Below are 18,084 nucleotides of genomic sequence, written 5' to 3' on the forward strand. Positions count from 1 at the left end.
AAGTATTACATCTTTTGAAGAAAAATAGGTCTACTGTACGAGGTGTTATTAGTTAAGTTTTATTATGAAAAGATAAAAGTCTTCAATATGCAGAATTGTCCTTTCTAATATGTCGGCCTATCATATCATAGAATCATTTCTGATGTACAATATACAATAGAAATTAGAAGAACTTATTAGGCAAATTAGGTTATTGCTTTTTTTTTTTTTTTTTAATGACAGATAATTATTTTCCGTGTAAAAGCCTCATCATGAGTTACAAATTTAGTTTTCAGAGATACATAGGTTATTCACTTACAGGGGTGACAGATATCCTTCACTATTTTCCTAAAAAGACAAAAAGAAAAAAAAGAAACCCAGTCAGAGTAACACATACATAATGTGACATTCCTCCACAGATTAAAAACACTTATAAACACTGTTTCCAGAGTTAAAGGGCTACATATCTCAGCTCTTACTAATGTATTGTTTTTAAACCATTTGCTATTAGTCTAAGATATTTGGACCAATGACAGACACGCGCTTTATCAAAACAATCAGAGAGCACAGCGACCACGTTCCTTTTGACGTGCGTCACGCGCGAACACACGCGACTCATGTTCCTCTTCCCGGATTGGTCGGCGATGCCGGGAAAACATACCCGTGATGTCTGCCGGTATAAATACTTGGAGCCGCCCTCTGTCTACCGCAGCCCTGTTTTATGAGGGAAAATGTATCGTCTCGGCCAACAGACTTTCTCCAAGATCGCTTTCAATTCCTTTTTATCTACGGTGCCGCGGGAATATTTTCATTTGACGAGACATTACAATAAAGCTTGGTCGTGTATTGGCTGATTTTCGATCAATTAGAAACTAATCAGCACGAAAAATGCCGAGGAATAAGAAGAAGAACAGCAGGGGTGAGTAAGCGAGCGGACGCATTGCTCCGGCCTTACTGCTTGATTAGCTCCTCTACGCTTGTGGTAGTTGTAGTTCTTTTCGTGTTGCCAGTGCCTTAACTTTAATCGAACGTGTTGACGGAAAGGACTACAAACGTCAGAGGCTGGCCTAAGTCAAAACATAAAGCTAACTAGCCTTTACCAAACAATAACTTACTATTATAGACAGAAACTGACATCATATTACGTGTAACCTTTTTATTTACACATGTTTAATTCTTTCAAGTATCACATTTGTAATAATTTTAATTATAGGACAATCCTTACAGTAGTTGATGTCAAGTCGTCCCAGCTGTAGTTGCTTGGCAAAGTTTTATTTAGAATACAACGTTAGAAACGTGTATGACACTGTACTGACCGCTATTACCTTGAATACTTAATTGACATTTTAATGGGTGTGTATTTTATCAAGTTTTAAAAGCAAAGTAGCTAGCTAGCTTGAACTGTGTCGTGAGGTCGTCGTGTCGTCAGATTGACGTGAATTAATTTGATCAAGGGCTAACATCACTGATATTCACTTCGTTACATGTTGAAGAAAAAAAATGTAAAAAAAGGTGTGAGAGGAACCCGAGAGAGTTGTAGTACGTTTGTTATTGGCCTGTTATTGTTAAGCGACAGAGGGCGGACATTTTGGACCCCAGAGAGAGCACGCTGTGCTGCTCAGAAGTCAGCTGGAGGGAAAGTCCACGTCTACACAAACAAAGAAAATATCCTCTGGATAAAACAACTGACAGGGGGACTCCTGTGCAAATTGAAATGGCTTGAATATATTCCATTTACGCCTCTTCTATTGTTGCTTTAGTGTTTATCTTCACCAACATGTCGTCCAGAGGTGAACTCAGGACAGACTCCTGTTGTGTCTGCTTACAGTGCTCTGCAATGAAGGAGTTATTACCAAAACATTATGTCGTTTTTAAACTGTATTTTAATGGAAGGGATTCCTCACCCAATGCTTGGGGTTTCCAGGCTTTCATTCGGATAATTTAACATTTATTTGTGTGTTATGATAAAATGGGTCCCTACTAGAATGATCTGGTGTTGGCTTAAGTTGGAGACCTGCTTGCTCCTTGCCCCTTCATGACACACTCTTGCCTCTGTTTATTCATCATTTTTGACCACTTCTCATGCGGCTGATAGTCATGTTTACACTGTCAACACCCCTTCTGCATGACCACATTTTTTTAGGAGATAAATGAAAGCACAGCATGATAAGGTGTGCAAAGGACACACATTAGATAACTGCAGTGTCTGCTACAGCACCTGCATGGTGTTGCATAATACGCATGCACAGACCTGCTGCACTGTTCTACTGCATACAATTGGATTACTCCTGAGTTCTGATTCCAGTGCTAGCGTATCTAACGTTTTGTTTTTGTTTTGTTTTATGCAGGAGGGCAGCATGGCCATGTGCAGCCCTTCAGTGATGAGGATGCCTCCATTGAGACCCTCAGTCATTGCAGCAGTTTCAGTGACGTCACCAGTGGACCAGATGATGGTAGGTTTGTGTGTGTGTGTGCGTGTGTACGCGTGTGCTTTTATATCTTCTACAGTCTTAGCACATGACTAGACAGGGAGAAAAGGGCGTGTTTCTGCAACTGTTTGCAGTTTTTGCACATCTCATCAAAAAGGAATGTACTTCTGAGGACGCCTATCATATAAGTGTGTAAATATTTTTTTTTGTAGGAAGTACTCTTTTCCTTCTTTAGATATCAAGGGCTTCATATACTTTAAAAAAAGAGCATTTTGTCCAGCTGTTTGACTCCAGTCAGTCACATGAGTACTGTGAAGCAGATGAATATCCACTTGACTAAATCTTGGTGGTGTCGCCAGGTGGAGAGGCCAGTGAGGACGCAGCCCAGGAGGACTTCCAGTACAAGTTGAAAGGGTTCATAGACAGCACGGTGGACAAGAGGTAATGGAAAGTAGTGCATGCTTTTCTACTGTTTCTAAACCCATGGTATCTGGTCTTTTTATTTTTTATTTTTTTCTTCTTCTAAGTTTCTCCCACAGTTTACATTGATGGAAATGAAAGTGGTTTTTAATCTGTAGAGAATGCTGCATGAAAGCAAAGATAGTTAGAGGAAGTATGGTAGTTTTTTTTGGCTGATTTTTTTTTTTTTTAAGGGAGTCGTCTAAAGAATTCAAACTGAGTTGAAAGAGTCGCTGTCAGTCTCAGGAGAGAGGCTCTGAGGGCTGCTGCCCGGGCGAGTTAAAAATAGAAAGAAAGGGGAGTCGTATTTGATTCATTTAATGTGGGGGGAAAAGAAGAAGAGGGGATTCCCTTGGCAGTGCAGTAAGATTATACATGTAGTCATACATCCTTTTGTTTTTAAAATTGAAGCACTTATGTTACTTTTACTTTTGATTGAACTTTAACTTTTTTTAAACATGCAGAGGTTAACATATTCGGTGACACGATTGTAACAGATGTTGTATTTCATCTTGAATCGTGGCCGCCTCACGCGAGCTCTCCGATACCAGCTTTTCATTGGATGGTTTTGTCCTTGAGCTGTTACCGTACGAAGGAGACGGTCGTGTGTGTGTGTGTGTGTTTATTAGCAGTGTTGCTGATGATCGTCTCTTTCTTCAGCGCTAAGACCAGACAAGGCGCACTGGATGGGCTGAAGACTGCGTTGGCCACACGGATCCTGTACGAGTTTATCTCAGAGAGGAGGATGACCGTCACAGACAGCATCGAGCGCTGCCTGAAGAAAGGTACCAGAATGAACATGAAACTGCCTGCTCCCTTTTGTAGTAGCTGTGCTGCATGTAAAAGTGGAAAGCTAATCCTCGTACCTTTTTTCTTTTTGATTGTCAGGCAAAGGCGATGAGCAGCGAGCGGCAGCTTCCTTAGCCTGCCTGCTGTGCATCCAGCTGGGCTCGGGCATCGAGAGCGAGGAGGTGTTCAAGACCCTGAAACCCATCTTCAGAAACATCCTGGCAGATGGATCAGCAAACATTCAGGCCAGGCAGGCAGTGAGTAACTTTTATTTATTTTATTTTTTTCCCCTGTCTATATACAGCAGCAGGCACACTGTTCCTGCCGCTGTTTGCTGGTTTGGATGTTTCCAAAAACTTTGAAAGGTGTTTGCACTGTGGAATGTCGACAACAAGCCTTTTTGTGTTTGCTCTCCTTCGAAGGTGGCTACCAGTCTGGGTCTCTGTACTTTAGTTGCTGAAGACGACATATTGGTGAGTACAATACCTTTTTTCTGTGTGAAGGATTAACTGCAGTATAATTGCTGTTGTTTTATTCTCCTCTTAATCAGTTGGGACCTTGTTATTCGACGTCTGATGAACTCATCGCACTCATTCTTGTCCCTGCCACTTCCTGATTTAGGACGTGCACGCCACTATGGAATGCTTTGAGAACCTGTTCACCCGGTCCTACGCGAGGGCGGACGGAACGTGTCCTGTGATGAACCCACAGACGAGCGCGCTCCACACCAACGCGCTGCTCTCCTGGGCTCTGCTGCTCACCATCTGCACGGCCAGCCAGATCCGAGACATCCTGCGCAAGTAAGAGCCGCTGTTTCCCCCGATCGATTTTTTTCCATTTAAAAAATAAAATAAAATTTGCTTGTACGTTTGAAAACGTGCAAAGAATAGTCGCGTACGTGTTTTACGATGACGTTGTCTTTTCGCAGACACCTGCCGAAACTGCCGAGGTTACTTGAAAGTGAGGATGTCAACATGAGAATCGCCGCAGGGGAGACCATCGCACTGCTCTTTGAGCTCGCAAGAGACATGGATGCTGTGAGTTAAAAATCACGCGCCGACATTCTTTCCTTCCTGTGGTGCACCAAGCCATGGTGATTTAGTCTTTAATTGCACGTTAAGCTGACGGCTTGACTCCAGTTCAGAACTCATTCGTTGGCACACATCTGTCATTCTGTTGAGTGTAAGGTGTGTTTTTTAAAAAAAAATTCCCCCCATAGTCTTGAATGCATTTTTTTTTTTTTTTTTTTGTCTCTTAGGAGTTTGAGTTTGATGACTGGGAAGAGCTGTGCGATAAACTAAACGCGCTGGCTACAGACTGTAACAAGCACAGAGCCAAGACGGACAAGAGGAAGCAGCGGTCGGTGTTCCGAGACGTGCTCAAGGCTGTGGAGGTGGGTGCTAACTTTCAGTCCGCTGTGCTTTTGTTTTTGATTTTTCTTCTTCCTGGCCCCGATGAGTCTGTGGTATTTGTAAATATCACAGACTGATCATTTTATTTTAATCTCGCCGTCCTCTTCTCCTCTCTCCTTTCAGGAGGGTGATTTCCAGACTGAAACCATTCGCTTCGGGACCGAGCGCATGACCATCGACAGCTGGGTCAGAAAGAGGACCTACGATGCCTTCAGAGAGTTCGTGGGCTCTGGGATGAACTACCACCTCCAGGTATCTCTTTTAAATGTTTCTGTTGGTGGAGCAGAGCACAAAGTAACGAGGTGGCGAAATTAAAAAAAAAAGTAAAAGCGTGCAAGTAGACCATCGTGAGTTTGGCTTTAGTGGCTCGGTTTTTCTCCTGCAAAGATCTAAAGGAGCACTCGCTGCAGGAAGACAACACTTAGGACTTGATTTAGGATAATGATGCGTATTAAAGGGGGGAAAGCCATTACAAGTCACTGAATAGAAATGAGTCTGCATTAGGGCTGGCAGCCAGTGCTAATGCACAAAGTCAAGATGAGACAGCGGAACATATTTCAGACTTAACAACACTGGAGCGAAATGTAGCTCGTCGGAGGGCGGCTTTTTTTTACACAACACTCGTATAGTCAGATGCTGATGGTTGATTTCTTATTGAGGCTTTTCTCCTCTTCTTCTAAGGGTAACGAGTTCATCAGAGACGTGTTCGAACTGGGACCGCCTATGTTGGTTGATTCCGCCACAATGAAGGCCATGAAGATCTCTCGCTTCGAACGGGTACGAGTGCATCTTTGACTTCTTTATAACGCGCTCCTCTTTTCCACATTATTTACATGTTGAATTGGTTTTTTGTAACGCTCTGCATTCAAATGTCCTTTTCTCTTTTTCCAGCATCTTCACAACTCTGCTGCATTCAAAGCTCGGACCAAGGCCAGGAGTAAATTTAGGGACAAGAGGGTGGATGTTGGAGAGTTTTAACTTTTTTTTTTTTTTTTTTTTTTTTTTTTTTGTTGGTGACACTTGCAGCCTGTTTTTGAAGCCTCCCTGCTCTTTAGATGTCTCAACTCCTCCTGAAATCTGTTGATCAAACCCCTCAGTCGAAGAGTCGAAGGCAGCTCTGCAGTGGACAAAACATTCCTTATTATGGCCATAGTCACATCCACGGGAGTAGAGTGATATTCAAAGTGAGTTTAACTGAGAAGTGTCCAAGTGAACCCTGGTGTTGTACATAAAGTGTATATTTCTTTCCCCTCCTAATTATCTATTATGTGCCCTTTGTTTTTCTTTTCTTTGAACATATGTGTTAAGTTATATCATTTTTGGTAGCATTATGAAATGCACCATGTAGACCTGTTTAGTTGATAACATTGTTTAAACACATGGACCCTTGTATGGATTTGTATTACGTTGCACTAACCTTAGTATTTCTGTGAACGTATAGACGTGAATATTTCGTTGTCTTTTAGTGTCGAGTGTGTACTCTAAAGGGTGAAGGTGGTGAAATAAATGTTTAAAAAGCTGTTAGATCTCTTGTTGTCTATACAAGCTGAGGTGCTAAACTGACAGAGTGACAGTTGTTTCAGTCAGACGAAGAGTGATTAAAAAAAACTCAACTAAATATAAATAAATTCTTTCCATGGTTGAGGAAGTCGTTCTTACGATTCATTGTTTTTAACCGTTCTCAGACACTTCGCTACAACCTTATCCTGTGTTGCACAAAACGCATCAATCAAAGTTGATGTACATTTATAAAAAGGATTTTCAAGCCAAGGTGCCATAACATGCCGGGGTCTCTGAAAATATATTCATTATAAACTTGTAGGAATGAGTTTGTCACCAGCACAGGAAACAAATAAGAGGTTCTGTACAACATATTAACTCCCCAGAGCTCCCTTTTGAAGGATGCTTCTTTCATAGAGCAGTAAGGGGCGGAAAAAAAAAATCCATAACAGCAGCGAGTATCACATGGAAAAAGGCGAGCGTCACAAAGCTACAAATAGTCCCATCAATAAAAGCGGCCAGTAACACAGGACTGGAAGCACATACAGGCGCCCTGCGATGGATTTCAGAAGCCTCATACCTCAGGTGAAACAACATTACACTCGGGAGGAAGCAGCATCTCAGAAGCTGATTCATTTTTCATGGCCTGTCCTGTGGTGTACAGCCGGCAGGATGTTGATGTCACAGCTGAGGGATGCTTTTATTACTTAATAAAACTAGTGATACAATACAGCCTTTAATATTTAATTTCCTATATACAGAATATAAAGTTCTAGTCGACTGACTTTTCTGAATTCAGATAATTCATTATGGGATTTTTTTTTTTGGATCGCTTTTTACACTTAAAAACTCTCCGATATACTCCAGTCTTATTTTTCAATTTTTAGTGTCCTTGTATCATATAAAATATGCAACAAAAAATGTGCATAAAGGTGATTTGTGCATCAATTATCTTCCAGTTTACATTTCCAAAGCTTAGCTCTTCACATTGAGAATTATTAGCGGTATACAAAATGTGCAAACAAATGGTGTCTTGAGACTTTTGATAAAGTCCACAAGGTGAGATTTCTATATAAAGATCCTTTTTGTAGGCTTAGATTTGACTCCCTGTGAGGAAGTCTTTGGTAGAAGCCTTGCCAAATCTTTCCTTTCAAACTGGTCTCATGCTGCCTGGATCCGACTTAGCATCGATGTGAATGCATTTTAACTAAATTAGTTTCCTCTTTGTATCACTTAAAATGTTCATGCTCCGTCGAAGCACCCAAGCTGTAAACTCTACCCATCGTTATTTCTCATTTCTCTCTGCGGAAGCTATTGCCTCAGGTCTGGTTATAAAATAGGAAGTTGTGGGAGGCTTTTCTGTAAGTCCTTGACACTGGAGGGTTGGCTTAACTTATTATTGGGCCACCATTTTTTCTGTGAGCTGGGAGATAAACACAGGGGTCAACACCACCTCTGATTGTAGCTTGACTAGATTTAGTAAGGGACTTTCACTTCTCCATTTATTGTAACCTTTGTTCCTCCAGGAAAATCTCAAACCTAACAAAATTCAAATGTCTGATAACAAAAACCTGTAGAATGTTTGTCATTTCAATTTACTGGATTTTAGGTATAGCTAAATGGTTATTTCAAGCTTCAAGATTTGGACTTGGAACCAAACGGCCCATTGAAATTCTTCTTTGGTCAAATCTTTTCTTGATAGATAAAAAAACAGGAAGCCATTACTGTTCACTGCTGAAGCCTACTTCTCTTTTTTTTTTTTTAAACATGAAGATGGATTTCCATCAATCCTCTCTGTCCGAGGTACAAGTCAGGAAGTTACAGAGGAATGTGTTTTTTTATTCATATTTCATCACAGTGTGTTGTTAGCTCAGGAAAAACACCTCACAGTGTTATAAAAAAAAAAGATATTGAGGTTTAAAAGTATAAGAGATGTGATAAGGTAGCTTCACTTCAAACAATAATACACTATTGAAATGTAAACACTTGATCACTTTTTCATCATCCTAATAGTTTCAGATGTTAAGACGTTGCATACTAGCAAGAAAGTTTCATTGGAGTCATTGGAATGATGTCAGTGGTAGGTGTGCTTTGACTGGAAAATGCACGCCTCCTCTGATTGCCGTCATTGACTGTTACTAACTGTTAAGGGAATGAGCATTCGTTTTCAGTCCATTTAACTTTTAATGGGAAACCTTTTTCTTTGATTAAAGTTGTTATGTGGGAATATGTTGATTAGCTTCACAACATGGACTTTCTGTTCATTGCCATGGCTGGTTGGGCATCCCTCGTTGGGTTTAGTTTTCCATTTATCGTGCCACGCATTGGCAGATAAAGACCCTGAAGCCAGACCACTGAGCATGTGTGACAACGACACATACATGTTAGAATGTTTACATGCACACACAAATGTACCCACATGCACAACACACAACCTCCAAATGGATGCTTTCCAGTAGCTAACCAGGTTAATGTATTTATTCCACTTGCGTGCCTATGGCGTCTAAACAGCTGTTACTGTGCCAGTTTCCATACATCAGCCTATCTTTTTTTTTTTTTTTGCAAATGTCCAACGCTGGCAAGAGTGTGCCACCTACATCCCCCCCCCCCCTTCTCTTCTCTACATCTGCTTTTCCTGGCCCTAGTTGCTCCCTGGAGCGAGGCGTATACATAGCTATCACGATGAAAAATGGATGGAGAGATAAGCGGCACTTTGTCACAGAACGAGCGCCTGATCCCAACATGCCGTGGGGCTTGTTGTTGTGACTGATAAAATGGCTGCTGTGTCTGATGGCTGCAATTAGGCTGCATACAAATATCAAGAGAGTGATTTATCAACTTTGTCACTACGATACACTTAAAATTCCTGAAAAAGATTTGTGGTTACAATTTTAGACAGTCTGAACTTGTTTCCTTTTTTGAATGAGAGATTTTTTTTTTTTTTTTTTAGAGCATCCTGTATAGTTTGTCTCCAGGGATACCATCATCCTGTATTGTAGTTTGTGGCGTAATGAGCTCACACACACACACACACACACACACACACACACACACACACACACACACACACACACACACACACACACACACACACACACACACACACACACACACACACACACACACACACACACACACACACACACACACACACACACACACACACACACACACACACACACACACACACACACACACACACACACACACACACACACACACACACACACACACACACACACACACACACACACACACACACACACACACACACACACACAGTGAAATCATTGCCTCAGAAAGGACACGTTCCTCAGCATGTCTTGGTATTGATTGTCTCGGTGTGTTTTCACATCTCACATATCGAGAGAGACAATTTGCTGACTCCCAAAATAGATAAATGAGCTGTTCTTCAAAGTATGGAGAATTTCTATTTATAGTCTCATTTTTGAGCTGAAGCTTCACTTTTGATTGAAAACGTAGTAAAGCCAAGTATCTGTATATTCTGGTCAGGATGAGACTGGGGATTAAATCTTCATTTTGTGCAACTATTTTAGACATTTTGTGTATTTCCTATGAGAAAGAAACAAAAAAGGAGTTGCTGGTAGGGTAGTGTTTAGTGTCCTCGCCTCTTGGGGCTTTCGTCCTCCAAGCGGGCAGCCAAAGTTCAAGTCCAACCTGTGGCCCCTTTCCCGCACGCCATTCCCCACTCTCTCTATGTCCCTGATTTCAGATCTACTGTCCTACCTTTACAATAAAGGCATAAAAGCCCCCCAGAATAAATATTGAAAAAGAATAGCAACCAAAAGCTCACATGACTCCATAAGTCTGAGCTTTCCAACCTTTTTCCAAAGAGCCCTTCCTACTTATATATTAGAAAAGCTGACCGCCCCCCCCCCAACCGCACCCAACAAGATGCATCGCTGTCAAAAATGAATATCTGCTCTACATGTTTTCAGTGACACACAAAACAGGACACACTTGTTCTCCACCCAAACACCTTTGGATAAACTATCCAGTAATTCTATTATAATGATTTTAGATATTTGTAAATCAAACTTTGACCTTACCTAACAAATTAACATCCTCTATTTTGTGTTTTCTGCACATTTTTTAGCTCAATTACATGACTTCTTCACTTCACTTGCACTCAGAAAAATGTAATATTGTGTTTCTGAGTTAATGGATTATTTGCATAATGAATAACTATAAATCCATACTTTAAAAAACTGGTTAAAAATAATTGCATATAACTATTGCAATATTAATGAGAATTAAAGTCAATTGTTAGATTATGCCTTGTAAAAGAATGCTGCAGCTTCAGTAAAAAGAAAATAAGTCTATAAAGTTGATATATGTTCAAGCGTTGCATATTTCTAATTGTAAGCCCCTAATTTAATTACTCTCTGTCTTCATTTTTTGCATACATTGCTTTTAACATCATTGAAATGTACTTTATGTCAAATGGTAATGATGTGAAGATGAGTGTCATTTGAAACTTCACCAGCAGGGGGCAGCTGTTTACCATTTAGCTGTCTGCGGTATCAAGATTTGAAATGACAGTAATCACCTCTGTACTTGCAACTGAGCACGTGATAAAACTGGGGATTGAGATTTAGGTCAAAACATGGGATTGTGTTGATTTATGCACGAATACACATTTGAAAGACAAATTTTTCCACATGATCATTGCCTATGACAACACTGGACTCCTGTTTATTTACCATGCAATGACGAATCACCCTTTGTGTCAGCTGAGTCATTCGGACAACAGATATGTTTGAAGCTGGAGTGAATGGATGACCCTGACTGCAGGGCACAGGTCACAAATAAAAAAACACTGTAGCAATAAAACATCCGATCATTGAATTCCACAGATCTCATTCATCTCCCAGAAAGGAAAAAAAACAAACAAACAAAAAAACAGCACAGGCCGTACATCATAGTGTGCAAAGCTGACACCATATGGAATGTGGTTGTAGACTTGAAATAGAGTCAAGCGGTACACATTTGTCGTGCTGGGCGCAGATGCATTGTAGCCCCCGCACTGTGTGACTCATAGATACTGTACGCTCACACAAACACACCAAATAGTGCATGTGCACAGACAAATGCTCTCATGCTCTCCCCCCCCCCCCTTCTCTATTTCTCTCTTCATCATATGGGCCAGTGACAAGCAAAGACCCCGCCAAGGGCTGACAACTGTTTGCAGGAAGATCCCTCAGAAGGGAGGCAAGTGGCCAAAGTTAAGGGGAAGACGTGTGGGCGTGCATGCACACAAAATGATTTTTTTTTAAAACAGGATACACCCGTGATCTTTTCTACCAATCATTAGAACATCAGATTCTCTCCCCCCCCCCCCCCCCCCCCCACAAAATTGCCTAAACAAATAGACAGAAATCATCATGCACATCTGTACCTGAGGCTTAGTCTGCACACGTGGGCGGTCGAGTCTTTATCTCTTCTTTTAAAGCATTGACTCGCAGCCTGAATTGCAGGCTGTGGATTGCTGACAGGAGGGAAAAGATAGCAGGGTTCCTTCTCCCTGTCAGCTCCCACTATCAGCAGCATGGAACCAAACTACAGCCTGTAGAGCTCGGAAATAAACTGGGAAGTGGAGTTACTTTAACCATTAAAGATGTCTGTTTTAACAGAAGGCAAAACACAATGGAGACTTTTGACTTTTTGAAAAACATGAATTTGCTGAAATTCCAACATAATCATTGCTACTCCATGTCAATCCGCTAAATAATATAATGCAGCTAATGGAAGGATATGGATGATGCTAGCAGAATGGTTTTATGCTAATCTTAGAACTCTTGTGAATAAAATATAAAAAAAAAAAAAAAAGAACTAAGCTTTAGAGTAAAGTAAGCAAAAATTAAATGTTACCTACACATTTTTTTATAGCCTGTATGAGGATTATGTATGCCATACATTTTTGCTGAGGCAGCTAGCTAACAGGTGACTTTAGCTCAGGACAAAAAGGTGAATGAGATGTAAAAAAAAAACGTTATTGTTTTTATGGTAAATTCAATCTCTGAGTAGGCTCATGATTAGTTTGGCAATTTCTGACAGGTAATAAATATTAAGGTGTATATGGTAATGTGTAACAACAATATGTATTTACATCTTAAAATAGGACTTCCAATAATTGATTCAATAGTTGCAATAACGTTCATCATGCAGAATAGCGTCTTTAACATCAAAAGTTACATGCGAAAGTCAGTAAGTACAGGATAAGGCTTTACGCCACCAGCATGCTAGCCCATATTGGTACTGTTACAAAAAGCGAAGATACAGTGACAGGTAAAGAAAAGAAGAGAAAAAGAGACATCAATTGAGCAAGAGGTTAAGTGTACATCTCTGCAGACATTATTTATAACAGATTGCGATGCAATGTTAGGCAGTACCATTATTGATGTCATCATTTTCTCATGTTTAGCAGCTTTACTGGGTGCAGACAGTCATCTAACTTCAAGTTATGTCCCTGGCTTGATGATATAAACTATGTAGACAGCCTCAGCAGCAGCCAGTGCTGTTAGTTTGATCCTTCTGCAGCCACTCTCGCTTGTAATATATTGAAGCCTATCCATGTTGATCTTGTCTCACAGCTAAAGCTTACGCTGTATCTTTCAACTCATCAGCTCAACAAAGCCAGTTTTCACTGTTGTACGGCCCAACCAAAATCTGAGTGGAACGATCCTGCTGAAAGACAATAGTCTGTCGGGGCTTGATGAAATACTCCATCTGACGTTTCTCTCGTCGACGAAAGCAGAAACATTCTGGATTTATATTGGTTTTACTTTGACCAGAAGGGACCTCTAACTGCACATCAGCTGTTTCACAATCAATTTCTGCCTGACCCAACTTTGGCAAATTTTATGTATGGTCTATTTATGCAGGCACACATCTCTGTGTGTACTAGATCAGCGTGTCTTGCGTTTTTATAGGAGAACCAAATAATGAATTCATGAGGTCATCAATTAATGTGTCACTCATGGGATGAAAGCGGCTCAGCCATAGTCTTCAGTGTACACAGTAGATCAGAACAGACGTGGCAGTGTGTAAGTCTCCCACAAGACCTGAATACTGAGGAGCCCAGACACATTTTATAGTAGACGTTAAGCGTTGCACACACACACACACTGCAGCAAGACTAAACAAATGCACACTTTTCTCACTCACACACACACACACACACACACACACACACACACACTCACACACATCACACGACTGTTTCGCTTTGCAGGGTAGGTTGTTGCCAAGGCTCAGTGTGAGCAAATTGATTGGTTGCCTCTGTTCATCACTGTAGGAACTCACCAGTTGGATTGGCCAGTTTGGTAAAGGGAGCTTTTCAGGATGTTTTCCTGTCTCCTCATGTACCAACTGCTGGATCTTCTTTACTGGCACCACCAGACACAGCTCCTCCTATATAATTAGCCTACTTTTGGATTATATTCTATCACAAATTGTAGTAGGCTAGTTTATTTTTAGTTGAAAGGGGGGTGCTTTTTTTTTTTTTTCTGATCAGAGACCTATCCAACTAATTCCGTGAAAGATTTTTGTTTAAATAATCACAGCAGTAGGTTTATTCACGTAATGTTTTGCCTGGATGAGGTGGAGGGTGAATGTATCTGGGGTGCGGTAGTGACGGGATGCAGAAACACTTTTCTTGTCTCCAGTTTATATCCGTTGATAAGCACCAATGACAAAATATGTCCTCGGCCTCGGGGTGAGCAGAATTGTGTGTGTGTGTGTGTGTGTGTGTGTGTGTTTGGATATCAGTGTTGTGTGTCTGCATGCATGACTATGAGCATGTGTGTGCATGGCTTTGTGCGTGCCTCAAGCCTCTGGCATTGTGAAGCTGTGTGTGTGGGAATGCCAAGATGAATTAAACAAGGTCACTCGGTGCAACCCCCCCCCCCCAACACACACATCCAAGCACACACGCATACCAGTGGCGACTGGTATATGATTTTCCAGGGGGCGCAATTTTTCACAGTACGGAAATTAATGCACACCTTAGTTTGTTAGCCTGATGCTAACACAGCCATCATGGTATGGGTAGTTTGAACAGAAGCTGAGAAACAAACTATTTTACTTCAACAATCTATGTATCTCAAGTAACCAATCAAAAAAATTAATACTGGAAAGTGGCAGGTGACTATGACTCTATGCTAACGACATGGTAACGTTGTACAAAATATCGTTTCCAGAGGATTATTTCAACGTCTTCAGAAGTGTGTTTATTGGCAGTCTTTCAAAGAGTATGATAAGAATCCTACTGATGTTGATGTTTGCGAGATAGAAATGAAACTAGAGAAACTAAATGTAGCATGTCATTAGAGCTTGAAAAAGTTAACGACGTTGCTACTTTAGCCTGTTCTGCACCTTTAAACATAGCATGACAAGCTGTTTTCCTCTGCTTCCCACCTTTATGCCATGGTAATCATCTCCTGGCTTAGGCCTAGTATTCAACAGGAGGAAAGAAGAGTGGTGTTCATCTTTCAAAAACTAATTTCCCAAAAGTATTTGAGCAAAATAAGATGTATGGCTCACTGTGATTTAGCACCCCGGATTTCATTCAATAAAGCTATAAATATCAACCCAACTAACCAGTCCTTTATTCGATTTTTTTCTGAAAAACATATCATATCGGCCATCACATTTTTCGCAGCTTCTCCTTTTATTGCTTGTAATCTTGGCCTTGGTGAAGTCTTTTCGAGTGAGCTTGTTTGTTTCATTTGATTTGCAGCTAAAAGCTGCGTTGATGCATTCATAAACAAATAGAATAGCCAACATAAAAACTGTTTTCTTAGCATTTTATGTTCATGAAAAACAGCAGGTTTAATTAAAGAGTCGCTTCAGTTTAAACCGAGATGACAAGCTGTCTTTCTTTTTTACCCACTAATCTTTACAGCCTACTTGTCCAATAAAAAGAGTAGCCAAGCTGTTTGATGCACTCACTGCCATATTGACCATCAGTCTTCCCTTCTCAAGAAGGAAACCTTATCTTTATCACTCCCACCAGTAAAAAATGAGCCGAGGAACACAGGCTAAGAAAAAGGCAATTATCGTCAGTTAGCTGTACACCCAACTACACCGTATATCTGTCACTCGCTTTACAAGGCATTCGGGGTTCAAATGTATTCAATCATCATTTTTTACAAGGGCCACCAAATGCATTGCTGTTATTTATAGGCGGCTTTGTTCCTTTCCATCAGCGCTGTCACTCCTCCCGTGATTACTGCTCCTCCTTGTTCACCTCTCGAGTGATGGAAGCTGAGTGTGACAATAGGAAACATTGAAATCCTCTTACTTGTTACAGCAGTGTCTATAGGTCTTTTTGTTGGTCTGTGCAGATTAATTATTATTTTTAACCAAACAGCTTGCTTTATCATTTACCACTAAGTACAAATATCACATGCTGGTTTTATGAATATAATGCGCCCACAAATCTCTCACATATGGCTATAAATTAGAACATAAAAGAACGGAAGCCACCTGTCATTACTCATGCTGTTCGGAAAATCCATGAATTAACACCTGAGGAGAAGTCATGCAGCGCACTGACAAACATGTTAACGACACACAACATGCGCTTCACATGTGATTTACTGCGCCTCCTTCTCTCAGCTTTTTTTCTGCATGTGTGTCCTGTATTGATTGCTTTGTTAGTGCAGAGGAGATAACGTTTTAAATTGGCTCATGGCAACATCTCTTTTCTCATGTGTGATTCCAGACTAAGTTCTGTACGCAGGAGTATTAAAGGCCCTGAACAATTTGTCTTTCGTCAGGTTACTTCTAAGTTGATGAGACATTGTCCTTGATTGACACAAAGTAACATGCTCCCCACACAGTTTGTTTAACATGAATAAACTGTCTCACACATTCTCTTCGATCTTATCTCTCTGACCTACTCACTGAATACAACCCAATAAGACTCCTCAGATCAGCAGGTATGGGTCTGCTGAACATACCAAATCTGGTGGAAGGTGCACTCAGTCACCATGGGGCATTTTTATGGAATAAACTACCTGCTAATCTGAGGTCTGTAGAAAATCGAAGTTCTTTTAAAAGTGGTCTTAAAACGTGTGCCTTTAGCTACTAATTTATGTTTCTTGTGTTTTTATTTGTTTTGTTTATTATTTTTAATGAGATTGTTTTGTGTTTGTGTGTTTATCTCTGTGTGCCGTAAAGCACATTGGGTTGACGTTTGTAAGAAATGTGCTATACAAATAAAATTGAAATTGAATGCTGCTTGTATATCTAGTATAAACTGTACTTTGGTTGGATACAGGTGATGTCACACATGCCATATCCCCAGTCAGAATTGAGCACTATTTAAAGCAAATTATGGTGCCATTCTCTAACTCACTTTGTTGCACTATAATAGTTAACACTGAAGGGTTGTTTTTTTTTTTTTTTTGCAAAACTCAAGGTCTGGTCCCAGTTTCTTCAGGGTATTACATTTTTTTTTATTGAGATAGACAGCTTTCAAGTCAAGTCAAGTTTATTTGTTTAGCCCATTTAAAAGCAGCTTCAGCTGACCAAAGTGCTTTACATGCAGTATATAAAAGAACCAAAGAAAAAGAAACAAACAATATAGACATGTAGCCTATACATTACATACAAATACACACACTCATACGTCTATTCACAAGCATACAAACAGATACATAAGTGGACGTGATGAGTGTAGGGGGTTAAAAGTATACATTTTCAGTGGCAGCATCAAAAGATATGTTAGACTGCAATAAATCCCGTTGAATCTATCAAAGACTGGCAAAAGTATTTGTAGATATCAAAACATGGAAAGCCTATTTCTAAAGACACTCTGCAGCCACTTACTGTAATGAACCGCAAACATCTGATTCCCTTTACCTGCAGCTTGTTATTTAATCAGTCCCTCATCATTTATAACCATTAACCCCTACATGACTGCTGTAGTGTCTTGTGTTTTTAACCACTCTGAAAAATACCACAAACTAATCATTTTTTTAAGCTTTATTTGCCTGTTTTTGTTCTTTCTTGCTGTTATAGAAACCCTTCCTGCACCTCTTCACACACACACTATACTTCGGACGTCTGTGACTGTCAAATTGCTTTGTTGTGTCAGGTAATTAAAATTTCCTCAAAAGAAAAAGCCCATACTCGAAACTAATGACACACAATCATAGTACACATGTTTTTCATGGTTTGGTTGGTGGACAAGCTCAATACAGTGGTGTTTTTCCAGGCCCTTTTCAATTCCCAACACAATAGTTGACTCTAGCTATTAGATGTAGTTAAAGGTGACTTCCCACAGGCAGAGAGTGAGGTCACTTTAGTCCCTGTTCTGGGTAAACCCTGTTACTCTGTCTGACACCTTCTATATTTGGTTTTCTTAGACAACATGACTCTAAGCTGTCTCGCAACCTTGTTTCGTAGAGGAGGTCACTGTCTTTGCTCACAGAATGATTTCCTCACTTAACATTGGACTTTGGGTTCTTCTGATTTGTTGCTTTGGG

The 18,084-nt window shown here is 40.4% G+C and overlaps 1 protein-coding gene across 1 annotated transcript; it reads left to right on the top strand.

Annotated features, from left to right (window-relative positions):
* Window positions 1-651: 651 nt before the first annotated feature.
* ifrd1 (interferon-related developmental regulator 1) lies at window positions 652-6,592 on the top strand. The gene is made up of 12 exons (XM_079334950.1): window positions 652-898; window positions 2,328-2,432; window positions 2,768-2,849; window positions 3,528-3,652; window positions 3,756-3,913; window positions 4,079-4,129; window positions 4,278-4,456; window positions 4,585-4,693; window positions 4,915-5,049; window positions 5,192-5,320; window positions 5,750-5,845; window positions 5,960-6,592. The coding sequence occupies exons 1-12, from the start codon at window positions 868-870 to the stop codon at window positions 6,044-6,046; spliced, it is 1,287 nt and encodes a 428-aa protein (XP_079191076.1). The 5' UTR covers window positions 652-867; the 3' UTR covers window positions 6,047-6,592.
* The last annotated feature ends 11,492 nt before the right edge of the window (window positions 6,593-18,084 follow it).

This window comes from Symphodus melops (assembly GCF_947650265.1).
Source record: "Symphodus melops genome assembly, chromosome: 22".
In the NCBI taxonomy this organism is placed as follows: Eukaryota; Metazoa; Chordata; class Actinopteri; order Labriformes; family Labridae; genus Symphodus; species Symphodus melops.